The sequence below is a fragment of the Siphateles boraxobius genome, unplaced genomic scaffold (genome assembly GCF_051911475.1).
Source record: "Siphateles boraxobius isolate OS27281-9 unplaced genomic scaffold, OSU_SipBor_1 26, whole genome shotgun sequence".
In the NCBI taxonomy this organism is placed as follows: Eukaryota; Metazoa; Chordata; class Actinopteri; order Cypriniformes; family Leuciscidae; genus Siphateles; species Siphateles boraxobius.
In genome coordinates, this window is record NW_027508876.1 from 14,274,732 (window position 1) to 14,289,048 (window position 14,317).

The 14,317-nt window shown below is 37.8% G+C and overlaps 1 protein-coding gene across 2 annotated transcripts in view; it reads left to right on the plus strand.

Moving 5' to 3' along the window:
- The window catches only part of stau2 (staufen double-stranded RNA binding protein 2), a 124,651-nt gene that overhangs the window by 103,516 nt on the left and 6,818 nt on the right, over positions 1–14,317 (plus strand). The window contains exon 14 of one of the 2 annotated variants that reach the window (XM_077244419.1): positions 11,714–11,802. In XM_077244419.1, the coding sequence (XP_077100534.1) occupies positions 11,714–11,802 (89 nt within the window). Of the gene's footprint in view, positions 1–11,713; positions 11,821–14,317 lie in introns of both variants that reach the window. The other variant, XM_077244418.1, reaches the window with a different exon arrangement.

Consider the following 14,317-nt stretch of genomic DNA (forward strand, 5'->3'; position numbering starts at 1 on the left):
GCAGGACAAGGCCGAGGGACGTGAGAGAGCGGCGTGAGGCCGGTGGCGTGAGTGATAATGAATCTGTGAGACGTACCGGTCTCGTATCTCTCACGGGGGAGCGGAAGCATGAAAGGAGGAGCGACGACAGAGGAGATCGAGAGAGAAACAGGCCTGATTTTATGTTGTGATTTGTTTCTGTTTTGTGTGGCCAGCAGTCGTCCATGAGGGGCTGCTGGCTTATTCTTTTGTTTTTGTATTTGTTTTATTTTATTATTAAATTGTTTGAACGTTCGCCGGTTCCCGCCTCCTCCTTCCCATAACATCTGAACCTCGTTACAGCGTCCATTTTGAATCTTTATTGTAATTGCATGGAAAAGAGCGACCAGCACTTTCTTAAAGTAACACTATGTAGTTTTTCAACCGTCATTATATATTTCCAAGACCCTTGAAGATGGTACATCGACTTACAATAGGTTGAATGACACGTCTGCCGTAGCCTGACAAGTGTCTGAATCGTTTTTACTGGCACTATGTAACTTCGGGTTTCGGGTAGTAACCCGAGCACAAAAAAAAAGTACAAAATTCAACTGCTTTACGGCAAACGTCATTTCCCACTCGCCCCAACTTCCTCAAATTCTGACGTGAGAGCCCAACTAGCGTTTGATACCCATCTGTATGTTGTTGTCATGACCGAAGCAACAACTAAAAGGAAGAAGGCAAAGGTTTTGTCAGAGGAGACTAAAAGAAGAAAAAGGGAGAGTGACAAATTAAAAGACCGGACGAGGATCACTATTGGAGGGAGAGCAAGACAGTTTGAAGACGGTGAGAGTGTGTGCGCGCGCGACCGTCCCTCTCTCTCAATGCTCGTTCTTTCAGTAACATGCACCCTGTCACAAGCGCAGCAGTCAGTCATCTATAAAGTGTTTATACATTTATAAATAAATCAGTGAGTTACGGAATCTATCTGGTCCTCCATTTACATTTACATTACATTTATTCATTTAGCTGACGCTTTTATCCAAAGCGACTTACAATTGCTATATATGTCAGAGGTCGCACACCTCTGGAGCAATTAGGGGTTAAGTGTCTTGCTCAGGGACACATTGGTGTCTCACAGTGGATTCGAACCCGGGTCTCTCACACCAAAGGCATGTGTCTTATCCACTGCGCCATCACCACCACCATTTATCTTCATGAACCAAGTAATCCTAGTAGAGTGGCGAATTATCAATCTGGTAGTTACACTAACATGCTAGTTTACAATGGTAATCTTTCAGGATACCTATCCTAATGTCTGCAGGCTGATATTCATGTTTGTTTATTTATTTTTCTGGTGAAGGTGTCTTGCCTCTGGCAATAATGCGAATCAATTTTCAAATTTTCATTTTCATTTCAAAGATTCATATATGGTAGCTTGATATTATAATATTGACGATATGGCTTTTACCTACCACACAAACATTGAATTGAATTAGCATATCCTTTATGTAAAACAGTAGACAATACTATACTATTATAGACAATACTATAGGGATGGGACGATTACCGGTTTCACTATAATCCACGATAAAATGTACTGACGGTTAGTAATATCGTTTAGAATTCAATTATCATTAAAACCGTCTTTGATTATCGCGATTTTAATAACTCACTATAAATCCTGTCCAGCCAGCAACAGTCTGACGCAGGCGCGCAATGTTGGGTTTTTTTTTTTTTTTCGAGAAGGAATGGCGGAAGGTAGTGACCGTGTTCGGGAGATTTTTCAGCCTTTTAAGAGGACCAAATCTGAGGTGTGGTCGTATTTTGGCATTTACAAAAATCCTGAGGGAAACTTAATCGAGGATGGTCACTCTGTCTGCAGAACATGCACAAAAAAAGTCGCAGTGATAGAGGTAAACACTTCAAATCTGCCCAGTCGTCTTGTGTGACCATCATCCACTGTTGTAACGTTAGCGAACGCAAGGCAAGTTAACTTTGATCTCAATACTAAAACTACGTCTGGGAAATAATTGGGCACAAAATGTTGTTTTGAGTTGACATATTTTATCTCATTCACTTGAAATAAACTTGAAGCTTAATTCCGCTAGAAATGTTCGCAGCAAGTGGCTTTGAGCCAAAAACGAACGAATAAGTTCAAACAAGACTATTAAGAGTGACATTTTAAGATTTAAGAGATAATAATGTATATTCATTTTACGATTTTTTTTAACACATAATTATTGAATAGAGATTAATGTCTCTATTCTTAGCTGTTAAATCCATTTAGCGTACAAAACTCGTCCAGACAATATGATCACAACAATATTATCAAATTGTGAAAACAATAAATCAACTCTGATTTCATTTTCAATACAATCAAAAACGGAGACGCAAGATGAAAAGTTGCATTTGAATGAAATGAGAACGCGCGTCCGTTGTGAAACATGGATGTGCGCTGTTATAATATGTTGCTATTGACGACGGTCATCATAAGGAAGAAAATCAAAATGCCACAGAATAGAATCTTGCTATAAAAAGTGCATAGAGCTGCTTGTCTTATTTGTTGTTTGTTGATTCTCAAATATTAAACTTGTTGAAATGTTTTCAGTGTGAGCATCAGTTCTTTTTTAACAGTTTCATCTTATTTTAACAAAACCGTGATAATATTGATAATCACGATAATTTCGGTCACTATAATCGTGATATGAAATTTTCATACCGTCCCATCCCTACAATACTAAAATGACGCTGGCTTGTAAACGTGAGCTACGCGATTTTTTGACGTTTGAAAAAATAAAACCCATGAAATTATATTCATATGACATGCTGAAATATATGCCACTGTACCTGGGATGAAGACATTTCACACGCAACGCTGGCAGTCTGCCCGTCAGAACTCGGCTTGTCAACAAATGCACACTTGTATCCCCTGGTGCAACCATGACAGATTGTACGACAGTAGTAGAAGACAATACTGTTTCCCAACTGTAGGGGGACCCCGAGAGCAAAAACCGCAAAAACGACATAGTGTTGCTTTACATTTCTTATTTGTTTTCCACAAAAGAAAGTAACAGATTTTTTCATTGAGATTATAAAAGTCATGCAGATTTAGATGTGTAGTATCCAGTGAGTAAAGACCTGTTCGCACCAAAGACGACTATAATGAAAACTATAAAGTTTTAATAATCACTCTTCTGTGAGAATAGTTTAGCCCGCACCACAGCAATTTCGGAAAATGACACAGAGGAACGCTATCGTTGAATAACTTCCAGAGCGATTTTTTTTTTTTATAGCTGATGAACGATAAAAACACTGACAGTCAATAAGAATCTATTCAACTTTAAAAAGCTTGATCATTTCAAGTTGCAGTGCACAGAAAGTTTTCATGTGTTGGCGTGGACACCAATGTAGTTATCGTCATAGTTATCTTTAAAGTAATAGTTATTGGTGTTTAATAATGACAGAATTTTCATATTTTGGTGAACCGTCCCTTTAAACCACAATAAAGAGATTTTCTTTCGTCTCCCCTCCTTAGCGGCTGTAATAATTGTTTAGTCTAGGATGAGATATGACACAACTTTACCGCTGTGAGTCATCCATAAATTTTAATTCTTCCATTTAGCTCTGATCCTGTGGCATTAGTGATTTGACGAGAAAGCAGCTCTGACTCTTTTGATGTCAACAGCCTGTTAAGTTGTGTAATAAATAAAACAAAGAGCAGGATTTGTGTTTCCATTCACTCACTCGAGCTTTGGACGGTTCAGAAACCCATCTGTTGGACTGTGGAGAAAAAGCCCACCGGTATTGGAGGGTGAGCCCGAGCAAAAGAGATTGTGTCTGTGTGTACACCTGCAGAGTGTTTGATTGCATTTCAGATTATGAGCCTGTTTATAGTGCTGCCAAAGACGCTGTGAGCGGTTCCTCGTCGTCAGTGGTTAATGGAGGACTAAATGGGCTGTGTCTTCAGCAGCATGTCTCATAGAGATGAGGTGGCAGAGAAAACAAATGATGAAATGCCGATCAAAGGCCAGCAGGGGACTAGGACTGATGCTCTTGGAGTGGACCGTGGATGAGGTTTGGTGGGAAGCTGTGCCGGACCATGGGAAAAACGCACTGGTCCACCAGATGAGAGCTAAAGCCTGGGCTTCATCTCTCCCCAGTAAAAACAGGAGATGATCAGGTCTAATAACATACACTACTACACCCATCTTGCAAATGTTCCCTCTAGTCTATACAAAGAAGTTGAACTGAATGTTCTCAGAATCAAAGACACCTAGTGCAGTGGTTCCCAAACTTTTTCTTCCAGCCCTCCTTTACAAGCACCCCCCTCCACTCTCAGCCTTGACCTTGCTTGCAAAATCCTGTCCTATTTGAATTTGTAATTTATACAGTACTAGTACTACAACTTTTTTACACAATACACTGTGGCATCTCTTCATTACCTACCATTGTACTGGTGAATCTGAGGGAGAGATATGCCTAATTTTTAATTGTTTTTTGTCTTGAGGGTGTCCACGCTCGACCAAGCGAACATTGCAAATCCAATTGTTCTTTGTGGTAGAAGTTGCGTGAGCGCTTGACGTACGTCAGAAATAGAATGAGAATCAGTTTATTGTTGGGAAATTGTTGCGGTGTACCGCTTCCGATGTAGACAACACTGATCAAAATGTGTTATATTTGCTTTTGTCACATCACAACGTGCCGCTCACGTCTAGTGAAGACAGGATGTATTGCAAGATGTGATGTTTAAAGTAGATTAATCGTCTGCATTACACTTGTCTGGCACTCGCGGTCCATTCACAATCTTGTTCATATGCTTAGGGCAGAATCTTGCATCATTCATTCATATTTTTGCACAGCTCTCTGCAATTCTCAATCCTGATTCTTGAATCGTGGCATCTAGTGGTCTGTTATTCCACGACAACAACCACTGCAACTGAAAACAGACCGCTCAAGCGGGTACTGCGAGTCATCTTGAGGTAAAATGTCAAATTAATATTTTGTGTTCCATAATTTACTTATGTGACAGGTAGCTACATAATACACGGGAAAATTTCACAGTGGGGTCTTGCATCACCCTGAAAAGGTTTCTTTTGCATAACTATACACTATCCCTTAGTCTTGCAACGCCCCATTTTTATAACTCCAGCCCAACCCCCCAATCCCCCCCCACACACAATATATATTGTGCAATATTTCATGCTTACAACTTAACATGCAGTCCAACATTCATACAGTGGGCTCCACAAATATCAACACTCTTGGTAAATATGAGCAAAACTGACTGTAGAAATGTCTCCTCTTAGTCTTTCATTCGAAATATTCACAAAAATCTAACCTTTAATTAATGTCAAATAATTGAAAGACAAAAATGTATTCCACGATTATTAGCAAACCTACAAATTCCAAGGTTTGCCTTAGTGATCAGGAACACTTAAGTGATAAGTCATCATGACTTCCTGTTTCACTGGGCTCTAAATATGATGTGAAACAGACCAAATTCCTATAGTCATCCATCAAGACCTGAACATACAGTAATGATGTGTGACAAAAGGTTGTTGAGCTGTTCAAATCATAAACTGGGTATAAGATAATAGTTTAATTGTTGGAATACTCTTCTTCCACTATCTGGGCAATAATTAAGAAGTTTAAATCAACTGGAGATGGTAACAATCTTCCTGGAAGAGGAAGTGTGTCTATATTGGCCCCACACACCCTGAGGAGGATGGTTCGAGTCACCAAACTGTAAGGATCAGAGTTGGAGAATTGTTTCTAGTTTGGTCTTGGGGTCAGAAAGTTTCCAAAACTATGATCAGACCTTACCTATATAACTACAACTTGTTTGGGAAGCCTTTGGTGACATCTAAAAGCAATCTCATGCACCTAGAGGTGTTACTGGAGCTTTCAGTGGGCCTGAGTTTTATGGTCAGATTAGACCAAAGAAAAGGTTTTAGAAGAACACCAGAGGTGGTTTTGGTATAAACAGAAACATAGCCATGTAGCAAATTACATCATTCCCATTGTGAAGTATGCTGGTGGATTTTTAATGCTGTGGGGCTAATTTTCTTCCAAAGACCCTGAACAACTTGTTAGGAAACACAGATAATAAATCAACACATGACTGACCCTGACAGGAGTCTTAAACTGGGCTGTGGTTTGGATCCTCCAACACGACAATGATCTAAAGCTCATCTCAAAATAAACAACAGAATAGTTCACTGACCACAGAATGAAGGTTTTGCCATGGACATAGCAGTCCCCTGACCCAAACATCATAAAAACCTGTGGGATGAGCTGAAGAAAAGCATGCATGGACCTCTGAATCTGAAGGATCGGGAGAGATTCTGTATGGAGGAATGGTCTCAGATCTCTTGTCATGTTCATCAACCTTATTATCCAAAAATATTATTTTTTTCTGGAAATTTCATGTTTAAATTTGAATGTCAAATATGATACATCAGGCTTTTGAGATAACGTTTATTTGTACATCTTTCATTCATGATTGTATTGCATTGCTTTGGAGGTTTTGTATTTTTATCTGAATTTCATCTTACTCTTTGGCCATATAAATATCAGCAACTGCACTACATTGCATGTTTTCTTCCTCGAATATGAGCTGCATATTCTCACTATATCATAGTATATGGCTCATACAAGCCTGATGTATCAAATATAGTATGTTACTAAAAAGCCTTTTTTAGTATATATTTTAAATGTTTTGTCTAAAGATTTGTTGAAGTGTTCTGTTTTCAAAAAAGTTGATTTTTATTTTATTTTATTTGTCAGGCTTTACAGAGATAAGATGACATTTTATTAAAAATACACTTATATTTATAAGTGTATGCACTATTTCAGCATTTTATTATAAAACTACTGGTAACACTTTACAATAAGGTTCATTAGTTAACATTAGTTAATATATTAACTAACATGAACTAACAATGCGCAATACATTTGTTACAGTATTTAATAATCTTTGTTAATATTAGGGAATACAAATACAGCTGTTCATTGTTTGTTCATGTTAGTTCACAGTGCATTAACTAATGTTAACAAATACAACCTTTAATTTTAATAATGTATTAGTAAATGTTTGAATTAATATTAACTAAAATTGATAAATGCTGAAGAAGTATTGTTCATTCTTAGTTCATGTTAACTAAGGTAGTTAACTAATTAACCTTATTGTAAAGTGTCACCAAACAACTGATAATAATCAATTCTTTAGTGAATCAACTTAGAATACTTAAGTGAAGTGGGTGCTAGAACAACAGTGCATGCAAATAAACAATGGTATAAGTTGGCGCAATTCATTTTTAGTGAATCCCTCCCGCTATGTCTTTACTACAGGGACCAACTGAATGTAGTTAATGCTTGCTTTCTACGCTCCATATCCGTGAGTGATAGGCTGTCAGATTCTCTCCACTTCAGCTTGAAGGCTTCCATGTTATCCTTGTTGGATGCCCCCCCTGTGAGAGCCAGGTCGATAGAGGTGCTTGGCCCTGTCGATCCATCACCTCCCTCTCTGTCCGTAAATTGGCCTCAAAGGCATAGAGCTCATCTCTAGGGGAAAGCGCCACTGTTTAGCCAAGGCAGTGAAGGAAATGAAAATGCAATCAGTGAAACCATTAAAGCGGCTTAGAAAAATGACTCCTCACTGTCCTTTGACAAAGTCCTCCGTTCGTCTTCCTCCACCCGCCTTTTAGTCCGCACTGAGATATTTAGCTTTGACACATTCCACATTCCGACTTTTTTCCATTCGTTTGAATCCAACAGTGAGCTGATGAATGCGTCCCGCAAAGTAGCGCACGTCAAGATTTATCGATTGAGCTCACTAATGCCTTCGCTGAGTGGTGGTGTGTTATCTAAAGCAGGGGAGAGATGTGGGGGTGTCACCTGGGGTCCCGGGACACCGCTACTTCTGATCTGATGTTCTCAACGACAGAGATTGACCACTTCCAGGTTTGGAGGGCTAGACTAAACATATTTCAGCCCATCAGTGATTCGGCCGGCTCACTCTATCTCATTAGAAAAATAATGATGTAATTGACTGTTGTTACAATAGATAGTCGGATATTTATCTTTGAGCCCGCTGTTTGGTGATGGGCTGCCGGGTCTTTATCACAAGCCTGTCTTCTCCCACTTGATTCATGGTCTTTGTCTGGCAGTGCAAAAGCAGATGCTGCTTATTTACTCAGAGACTGTAATGGCACACACACACATACACACAACACCGGTAATTACCCTTTTGATTGCAATTTATTGGCCACAGGAGAGGATGAGTTATACGCTTTGTACCGTAGAGGAATCTGCATCCGAATCCATCAAAAGGCTTAGCTTACACTCGCTTCTCAAGCCTAATTTTTACCCAGCATGCATGGCTTAGGACGCAAGGCTGTTTAAACATACCTTAGATGTCAGAGTCGAAGGAGGTTTTGATTGAATTTTGAAACGTTTTTATTATTTATCAGGCGCATTGAATTCATGTCTTGGAATGGTGTTGTTTTCATTCCCTCTCCATGTTTCCATATCGTGCATAATGTTCCCTGAAGTAAATTAAATGCATATTGAAGTCAAACAGCAGAGTATGAAGTTGGCCTACAGATGATTTATACAGCATTCAGGAAGTCATTTTGGTGCTCTCTCTTTCATAGCAGTCCTGAGAACTGTTCGTTTACCGGGAAAGCTCAGAATGCCTTTAAATTATCGTCTGGAATATTGAACAATTTTCTGGCTGAATAATGTCCTCCTTATTGAGCCTTCTACACACTTGTCATCAATCACCAGAACAAATTTCATTTAAACCTGATTTATTACTGGTCCAAATGCCGCTGGGAATCTACATGCATGCACTAGCTAACAGACTGCAGCCGTACAATGTTCCATTATAGATAAGGGCTCGTTTTCCAAAGATTTCACAACTTGATAAGACATTCCACACATAAAAACACCCAAAAGGGCTCCTTAAATGGATAAATATATGTGCTGTGATAGAATGACTTTTCAGCGTTCACAGTGATTTGACTGTCGTCCCTGCAGATGTGATGGCATAAACTCATTAATGTGGATCATTGTCATGGACTGCACTCATTTCCTGTGCTTTGGCCAGTTCAACTCAAATTTTCACATTAGCACATGATGAACCATTCTTTGAGATGTTAAGTCAGAGTCTGGGCTTTTGTCAAGGTTCTGTAAGTAGAATTGGATTTGTTTCAGGCCTGTCCTATTTATTGACTATGAGGCTTTCCGACTGTTAGAACTGGTCCTGAAAAGCAACCAAATAAACCACGCTAAAATATATGAACATCACTGCAGAAAAACACATTTTTTAAAATAAAGATTTTGCACACCAAAAAAAATAATAATAATATATATATATATATATATATATATATATATTTACAGTATACACACTATACACACTACTGTTCAAAAGTTTGACGTCAGTAAGATTTATGTTAAGTAAAAACTTGTATTCAGTAAAGTTGCATTAAACTGGTCAGAAGTGACAAAAGATATTTATAATGTTTTTAATGTTTGATTTTTAATAACTGACATTCTTTTAAACTTTATATTCATCAAAAAAATTCAACATTGACAATTTTTTCAACATTGACAATGAGAAATGTTTCTTGAGCAGCAAATCAGCATATCAGAATGATTTCTGAAGGATCATGTGACAATGAAGACTGAAGTAATGTTGAAAATTCATCTTTGTCATCTCAGGAATAAATTCTACATTAAAATATATCTAAATAATAATATAAAACAGTTATTTTAAGTATTTTATGTTTTTTAAAGTATTTTGATCAAATAATTGGCCTTGATGAGCACAAGATAAACTATTCTATAAAATATTATCCACTCCAAACTATTGAACAGTTTTGTATAATTTTGATTTATATTTGTGTGTTTTAAAAGACAAAAAAATGGACACTTCTTGATAACCAAACGTTAGTGGGTTGTTTGCAGATGCCATTCGGTTTGATGTTTTGTATCTAAGTCAATAACATTTTAGACATGTTTAAGTGTAAATTAAACATCTAAATACTTTTTCCGGACCACTATGTACTATATCCTTCATAGTATTAATATGATTGATCTAAGATCATGTGATATTAGATACATAATCATCAAAGTCTGTTCTATCTGATATGGACACACAGATGCCAACAGGGTGCCTGACACAATTAGCTGCCGTTATTTGATCTGGCCAAATCCCGATTAATCAGGGTGAGGAATGCACACACATCTGTGCGTGTGTGGTGTCCACGCCTCGTGTGTGGGTTGGGGTGCTGGGTTCAGAGGGAATAGGCTGTCAGCTGTGAGAAATATGTCATGGTTGTTGCGTCCCAAGCAGCACATCTGGTGCTCATTGGTAAGGATGCTGGAGAGAGCATCAGCCCCGACAACCAGGTGGATCTGCCAACTCTCAGCCCGCTTCTGTCACTGTGAGGGTCTCCCCTCAGCAACTGCACGCTTTCCTCGCACTCTGTCCCTCTTGAGCCATGATCCTCAGTCACAATCGTTTTATTTTGACCTGCTGAATGAGGCTAGTCGGGCTTTAGTCGACTATCATGTTCTGTAAGATTTCTGAACGTCCACTTGAGAAGAGAAGCATCTACCTACAATCTCTGATGGCCAACTCGCATACAGTCCTGCAGGACACGCTTCCTTTTTATAAGTGGTGCATTTAAGGCTATTATGGCCTGTTTGCATTTGATAGGGTTTGGTAAAACCAAACATTCATTTTGGAACTTGGATTCAGTTGTCCACCACATACACATGTTGAATGGAAGTTACAGGAAGAGGAATTTACTGAATTGCAATACAAACACTATCTCACAACTTAAGAATTTAATTAGTCCAACACAAGTTTTGGGACATTGGGAAGTTACATTAATAATATTAACTAAAATTACACAGATTGGTGCTTCTTATGGTTCCTTTTTTGTAATTATTAGATATTTTCAGTATTTTTTTGTTAAGTAAAACTGCTAAAAAATGTTTCATTAAAGCTGAAATAAAATAAAACAAATATTAGATGAAAAACTTAAACTTAGAAAATCTGCTTTGGCAACTAACTGAAATAAATAAATTGAAGTACTGCAATTACAAAAACTAATACTTAAATATAAATTAAGGCAAAACATAAATTAAAAAAGCCATTTAATACAGCCAATAAAATGAAACATATTTTAATGTTTTTTTCTTCATATATGAAATACAAATGTCTGTAAGTGCCATTTCAAACATTTTAACTAACAACAAATATATTTCAATCCATTTTTATTTTACGTCAGTAAAGTCCTTTTATGTTACTTTACCAGTTTAAAACTTCTACCAAACTTTATGGATTTTTTTTAAAAGTATCTCATCAGCTTTGGACTCAATGACTTTCTGGAGCAAAACAGGATATTAGTTACACCTGTGTTATCAGACGTTATTATTTTAGCACACTTTGTCTACACACTTGATTTATTGCTAATTTTTTGCATATTGGCCCACAGCGTGGCTGATCGGCAACGTAAATCCCACTCATTGGCTGGAGGACATGCAAGCCAGAAAACGTTGACCTAATAACATTAGATAAACGTTAGATAAACAGAGATCTGGAAAGAGCCAAACAAAACAGAGGGAGCAGAAAGCGTCCTGTCAGTCTCAGGTTTCTGATAGTAAGTGTTATTTAAAAAGCAGCTGATGTGTGTTATGTTGTCTTACTCAAAGCCATCTGTTTCCTTACCTCACACAGGCTGCTCTTAGTGCCTTGAAACAGCTGTCAGAACAAGGACTGGACCCAGTGGATGGACCAATCGAGGTGGAAAATGGATCATGTGACATGTATGTACACACAGAGCCGTAAGTATGCCACTTCACCCGCACCTCCACCAACACCTCCATTTCAGCAAGGATCACACATGTAAATGACTCCTAACCAGAAGAAATCGGTCATGTCTCGATGACGTTATATAAATGACAAAAGTGCTCCGAGGCAGTCTGGGTAGCCATTGCCTTTTGTATAAACTGTTAGGAGATTCTTGAGATGATTTAACGAAACTGACATGATTTATACCTTTTTCCATTTAAATATTTACAGATCATCATGTTAGCAGCCTTGAAATGCTTCCCATGTGTTGTTCCAAGCAGAGTTAGCTTAATTTAAGCCAATATATTGGTCTGATTCTGGCATAAACCAGAATTAAATCAGTTTTTGAATGCTGTTCTGAAATTCATGGTGTAAGAACAGTTCATTTTATAAGTAAATATAAGTTTATTTTCTGTCACAACTGTCACAGTGTAAGTATACAGCACTGTTTGAATGATTAATTATAAGTTATGTAATAAGGGTGGGGACACAAAATAAAATGCATCATCTTTGCTCATGAATATTAATTTTGCAATTTGACAGTCCTAATTGATTTGCGTAATGGAAGATCTTATGCGTCTGTTTCATTAATTAGTTGTTTTATGTAACCGGCTGCAGTGTTTTTTCTCTGTACTGCGGTCAACCAAAACAAAATTCTCAAAATATGATTTCCCATGGCAAAAAGTGGAGGAGAATTTATACAGATATGAATATACAGATTTATACAGATACCTGAATATGCAAAATAATGAAAGCTTTTTGACCAAATTAACTTAATAATTTTTGATAAAATGTACTGTATTTCACTGCCAGGAAAACAAACCAAAAATATTGATGACTCATCTTGCACGAGAGGTCTATCCAGATTTTTGATTCTTTTCTCTAGAATGAAAGCTTCCCTCCACCTAATTTGATTAGCAAAGAAAAAGTACCAAGTAGGGGCGGGCGATTTACCAGTAGATATGATTAACCGCTAGAAATTTGTCAACCGGTAGATATTTTGGACTATCGTCTCTATCATGGCTATGCTCACGTTACGTTGCTGTTCAGCGCTGTTATGAAAGCGTTTCATTCGCTTGTTTTTAAGCATTGCGGTTTAAAAACAAGTGATTTTGAACCGTTAAGCAGCGAAACCCTGTCTGAGAGACGAACGCACATGAAGCCGTTGCTCGCGCATGAGAACAGAACTTCCATTTTTGCAAGTGTCCTCTTAAACAGTCATTTATGTCTCAAGTGAATGTAAAGGGTTGAGAGGAAAAAACGCAGTTGAACAAGTGTATTGGATCCGTGCATTCGGTCTTAAAGTGACAGCAGCCTAATATAACTGCTGCCGTCTGTCTCATTAAAGGAGCATTTGCGTAGGTTCTGAAATTTCTAACCATTACTGACACCAGTGGCCGTTAGAGAAACTGCAGCCAGTTTCATGCTCGTTCCTGGTGCGCACACTCGTAAACAATAAAAACTGTCTTACCTTTGCAGTAAAAAGAAGGCCAGCTCGGGGTCTGTTTTTATACCCAGCGCTGACCGGAGCTCCCTCCAAGAATCCAAGAATCAAAAGCCGCTCCAATGTTTACTCTTGTCTTTGCCCGACGCTGGTCACTCTCTATCTTGGCCAAACTAGATGAGGCGTTTTTTTTTTTTTTAACTTAAGAGGAGTTGCCGTGGGTGTCTGGATTGTACTGGAGGCTGGTCGCTTCTTTCCGTCCGCAGAGTCCATTTGATTCACGATACTGCTAGCGATTGCTGGATTTGCCGCTGCTTACTGATGGCCGGATGTAAGCCCAAGTAGACGAGAACACGCATGACGTCACATTTTGTGAATTTTCCCGCCAATTCGGACCCGACTCCTCCGCACACAATTGAGCCTACAGGCTGATAGAGGCAACCGTGGTGGACATTAAGGTGTCATTCTTTCTATTACATTATGGTTGGCTCATAAATGTACAAATGAAAACTCTATCTTAAAGATTTTTTTAAGTAAAAAGCTACGCAATGCTCCTTTAATTATAATCAAACAACAAAAAAGAGAAAATCTCTCAATGCTCTTTACTGAATCACTTTTGTAACTTTAATAAGAATAAATGTTGGCCTATTTTTAATTTACACAGTGAAAACTATGCAGTGACTTTTATATGTTTGATTACTTTTTACAATGTATGTAGTATTATTATTTCTAGCACTTGTTTTTCAGGTAGGTTTATTTCATTTTTTTTTCTATTGTAGTTTGTTTTCCTATTTGCTTGTAATTAGTTTATTTGTTCTTATTTTATCACTGTTTACTTGTCTTGAAGCGTTTACGTTTTTTTTATTACTTAGGCTAGTATTCGTTTTTTGTGATATTGAAATTAGTGACAAGAATTCAGAAATTTCAATGGTATCAAATTTAAAGCAAAATAACTATATCGTGTTGTATATCTTTATTGTGAAATAAAATTACTCATATTGTGACATATGATTTTGGCTATTGAAACTACAGGCTATTGGAAGGAG